Source organism: Medicago truncatula, chromosome 8, assembly GCF_003473485.1.
Source record: "Medicago truncatula cultivar Jemalong A17 chromosome 8, MtrunA17r5.0-ANR, whole genome shotgun sequence".
Classification (NCBI taxonomy): Eukaryota; Viridiplantae; Streptophyta; class Magnoliopsida; order Fabales; family Fabaceae; genus Medicago; species Medicago truncatula.
In genome coordinates this window covers 46,789,400-46,794,506 of record NC_053049.1, presented here as the reverse complement: position 1 = coordinate 46,794,506, position 5,107 = coordinate 46,789,400, and the positions used below count along the sequence as shown (strand labels likewise).

The 5,107-nt window shown below is 29.5% G+C and overlaps 1 protein-coding gene across 1 annotated transcript; it reads left to right on the top strand.

The window, feature by feature from the left end:
* Window positions 1-3,026: 3,026 nt before the first annotated feature.
* On the top strand, window positions 3,027-3,506 carry LOC11435627 (auxin-induced protein 6B). The gene has a single exon (XM_003630577.4). It carries the CDS (start codon window positions 3,027-3,029, stop codon window positions 3,504-3,506), a length of 480 nt encoding a protein of 159 aa, XP_003630625.1.
* Window positions 3,507-5,107: the final 1,601 nt, after the last annotated feature.

The window sequence follows — 5,107 nt, the reverse complement described above, 5'->3', positions numbered from 1 at the left end:
TATTCCATTTTTATGTCTTAAAAAAAATAAAAATTAGAGGGTTATAAGTATAACCTGGAAAAAAGTACAAGCAACCTAATTATTGACCTAGCTATTTTGTTCAAATGTCTTAAAACTAAGTAGGCAATCGTAGATATTGGACATAATTACTGAGTAGTGAAATGAAAACCACCTTATCATATAGGTAATCCAAACTTTACCATGTGCATCCCCCCCAATTTATGCATCCTTGTTACAGCTGACTTTTTTTTTAAGGATAGTTACAGCTGATATTGTTAAGTAGAATTTTCACAATCCATACGAAAACAAACTTATATAAATATAATTACATGACGACAATTTAGTATACCGTCTAAATGACCATCAAGTTTTTTGGCACCGCTTCCTGAAATAATTTCAACGAGGCAATTTAAGTTCTTACTTTGAATTTATTTTATTTTGTATTCAATCTATTTTATATACACACGCACGCTCAGCAAAAAGAAAAAAAAAACAAATATTTCGAAAACAATAAAAAGATCTAGCATAGTCTGTTCCTTATTTTTTTGGCTTCGTATATTCTGAAAAGTTTAATGATGGTGGATTGAGAATTCAAAATAATTTTGCACGCACAATCAATTAAAATATTTAGAATTGTTATTAACTAATGTTTTTAATTTATATGGTAGTTTTGAACGTTTTGATCGGATGTGTATGTAAAGTTGTTTTGAACTGTCGACCCACCATCATTAAACTCTCTAAAACTCCAAATATTTTATTGTTTTTTAGGGACTCAAGTATTTTATTGTTATTTAATTTAGTTTTAATTATATTTTTACACAAAAAAAAAATTAGCTTTACTTTTTAGTCATATATCGTTGTTTTTTTATTTGTTTTGTTTATGTTCTAAAAAATTCTAAAAAGATTTGTTCGTACTTTATATTTTCTTTTTAGTCATATCTTTGTTTTTTATTGGTTTTGTTTTTGTTAAAAAAAAATCTAAAAAGATTTGTTTTTATTTTATATTTGTTATCAAATATTAAAAAAATTACAAAAAATATTTCCTTTTTTATTTTGTTTTATTTTTCAATTAGATATTCCCAAAATACTAAAAAGATTCATATCCCCCCTTAAATAAACTAAAAAGATTCTTTTCTTTTCTTTTATTTGGTTCACTTTCATCGCTTACATTATTTTCTTTAATTTTATGGATAATAGTCACTTTGATCCATGAATGTGTCATAAGTAGTCAGAATAGTCTCTTAATGTATTAAGATTTTAAAATAGTCTTTGATTATGCACTCTCGTAGTCAAAATAGTATTTGACGCTCAAATAACCTTTCAATGCTCACAATAATTCTTTTCATATAAGGATTAAAATGACAATAAGTAAGTGCTTATAAGGACTGATGTGACAATAAGTAAGTATATTGAATGACTAATATGACAATATTGATGAAACATTTTAATATCAAAGACAACTTTGACTAATGGATTGCACAATCAAAAATTATTTTAAAAATTTTATACATTAAAGAACTATTGTGACTACTCACTACATATTTAAGGATTAAATTGACTATTAACCTTTAATTTTATGTCGTTTAAAAACAATAACAAAGAAAAATAATATCTTTGTTGTACTCTTTATGTATTTATTAGGAATCACCTCATTCCTACATCAAGAACATACAAGCACCAATGTGCTCCACTGCCTTAGGCGCTAACAAACTATTGAATAAAGTCAAAGCGAGTCACTCCAAACGAACCGAATTATATTAAGAACAAACTAAACCAATTCACATAACCAAAAATATGAACAATAAGGAGTGAATCGTTGGACACTTGGGTCTCACCCCGACATGTTTGACCACTTCGTTTAATTAGCTTTATTGTTGCTTAGAGAAATGATATTTGTACAATCATTATGTGATATTTTTTTGACAACCCCTCTTTCATACTTACATTATATTTTTATTTTCTATCTTCCTTTTTTTCTCTAATTTGTTTTAGACCAATATAAAGAGAGGGAAAAAATTTGTCATGATAGTTGTCAAAAATGGTTGTTTAAATATCACTACTCTTTCTTTTTTGTGTAAGTTTTATAATGGTAATAGTCACCTTTTGGTCGTCTACATTAAAAAAACAAAAACTCCGCATAGAGTCTAAAGGGTTATGCATAGCAATATTATGTCTTCTAGGTTCATGAATGTTGTGTTTACGAGGATTAATTTTGTCATCCAAAAAGGTCTAACGGTATAACTTGTTGTCCGCTTGCCTCCTATTCTTGTGTAAGTAATATTGATAGTAAATATATATTCTTTCTTCAACTAATTATTAATCTTAAAATTAGGTTCTCTCCAAAAAAAAATTAGGATTTTTTATTTTTTTAACCAAATCCTTTTCTTTTACACCAATCTTTTTACCAAATCTTAATCATTATAGGATTTCAATATACTACTTGGCAATTTGTTAAGTATAGTTTACTCAAAAATAGGGAAGTAACCGTATGAAACAAAAAATAGAAAATTGCGATAACAAACTTCCAAGTAAATGTAATTGAAGTGATTTTTAAATAAGAGTTATGATATTTGTACAACAACTTTGATGACAACTTTTATTCACTCCCTTTCTATTGGTCCAAAACAATAGAGAGAGAAAAAAGAAGAAAGAGAGATTAATAATATAATGCGAGTATGAGAGAGAAAGTTGTCAAAAAGTAGATGTACATATATCATTTATCTTTAAATAAAGTAGAGATAAAATTGAATAAAGAAAGAGTAATGAATGGGACAGTGAAGTGATTTGATTAGGATTTTAATTTTTCCACGCTCCTTTACTTTGTAATTTCCTATTATACCCCCACCAAAAGAATCGGTAGAAAAAAGAACAAACAGAAACACAGTGATTCTCCAGAGCCCAAACCCAATAAATTCACTATTTATTTAACTCAAAAAACCAAACCACAACCAAAACCATCTTTCTCATATCGTAACGCTCAAAATCACAAACCCTTATTCTCTTCCCTTTCAAAGTTTCAAGTTTCAATGGCTGGTACGATGAAAAAAGTCGACAAGATTCGTCAAATCGTGCGGTTGAAACAACTCATGACACGGTGGAAACAAATCAGCCTCCGACGTTGTTCTCTTCGTTCCGAAACAACCACCGAACCATGTGTCAATCCTCGAAGACAACCACCTTCAGGTTTTGTTTTCGTTTACGTCGGATCGGAACGACACCGTTTTGCTATCCCCGCTCGATTCCTCAACTTTCCTGTCTTCGCTGGTCTTCTCGATGTAACCGAAGAAGAGTTTGGTTTACGAGGTAACGGCGGTTTGGTTCTTCCTTGCCACGTGAATTTTTTCACGGAAATCGTCAAACGGCTTCATAAGAATGAACATAAGTACGGGAAGCTGTCTTTGGAGGAGTTTGTGAAGATGCTCTCTGAGGTGACTTTGTTAGAGTCTTGCAAGGAAAAGGAAAACGTCGTCGTTTTGGCTCCTTTGTTGGAGAGAGCTTTTGTTTAGAATCTTGACTTTTTGTACATGAACATGAGCTTTTATTTTTATTTTTATTTTTATTTTGGTTCTAATCGTCCTTGAATCCCATCCATACAGTGAGTGATGGATTTCAATTGAGATGTTGGTGAACTTGTCCTTAAGCTTTGATTTCTAGTTTGGGTTATCTTTTGCTATTTGTTATGATTGATACCCAATATTTTTCTGCTATTTAAGGATGATCGAATTTTAATGATCAATGACAAATTTTATTATTGTTCATTCATACTCTAGATCTGTGTTGTGTTTTTTTTTTAATTTTTAGGATTCAATGTGTTTTTCCTTCTTATAATAACATTATCAATTTATTTATTCTTCTTAATATTAATATTTATTATTATTATTATCTGCCATTTTGCTTTCTTAGAGTAACAAGCTAGTAGAATAGAATAGTAGATGCTGTTGGAACAGTGGCCGCAGTAAATCATCTTTGCCATTGATGGTTGGAAATTTTAAATTCTCAACTTGTCAAAGTTGTTACCATGTGAACCAATTGATCTGATCTCTATCCAATGGCTTTAGCTACATTGAGTGCAGGGATCATTAATTCCAATCATTTAATGATATATACATACCATGCTGCCTCGTAGTGGCAACAAAAGATCATGTTTTCCGTTGGGAACATTTGAAAGCAGGAGAGAGTATCAACAAGTTTTAATTTTTATTGTATTATTTATTATTAGATGTGATTTGATAACAAATCAGGCCGATATATGCTCTTCTTCATATCACAGTTATGCTTTGGTTGGCCATGATAATATTTGAGTTCAATTCAGTTTACAAGAGTCTTTGTATAGAGATTATTATGATTGAAGTTCTTGTAGTTGATCACTCCCTTTGAAGAATGATTAAGCTATTATTCTTTTATGGACATTCTAGCTGTCACCCTTATAATTATCATGTCTTTTAAATTTGTCATCACATTAACATTTGTATCGTATCTTTCATTATTAATTATTTTTTGTTTGGAAAAAACATATAAACCTATACAAAATTTTGCTCTATTAATACGAAGATAATTTATTAAAAAGTTTCTAAGCATGATAATGAGTTGTACCGTGAAAGGTAAAAAAGTCTACGGATGTGTTATAGTGCAAAATCGAGTTTTTTCTTTCTTTCAAGCATAACCTAGCTTAATCTAACCATTCTCACCTAACCTAACATGGTTTTTGAACTAGAAGACTTATTTTAGTACACAATCAATAGAAATGAGTCATGACTCTTGAGGAGCTTCATATTTTGAATGTTTCACAATCAAAACTTATCTACAATATGACGTTAACATATTTTAGATAAGAAGTGCATTGATAAAGAGGTCTAATATTAACAATAAAATTATTGAATTCATGGTATCAATCAATCAACTTTTATTCAATGTTTTTTTTTGTTATCATATTATCAATACAAAGTTTTTAGTGTCATTATTGATGACTAATCTCAAATGTTTAAAATCGCCTATGTACAAGTTAATGGTTAAAATAATCCGAGGTACTTCATTCTCTAACCAAAATTGTGTTTTGAAATTAAAAGAGTAAGATGTTTATCTCAGTAGGTGATCGAACCGAAATGAA

Excerpts from the sequence above, each read along its gene's own strand:
- LOC11435627 (XM_003630577.4), top strand. The coding sequence starts at position 3,027 with ATGGCTGGTACGATGAAAAAAGTCGACAAGATTCGTCAAATCGTGCGG.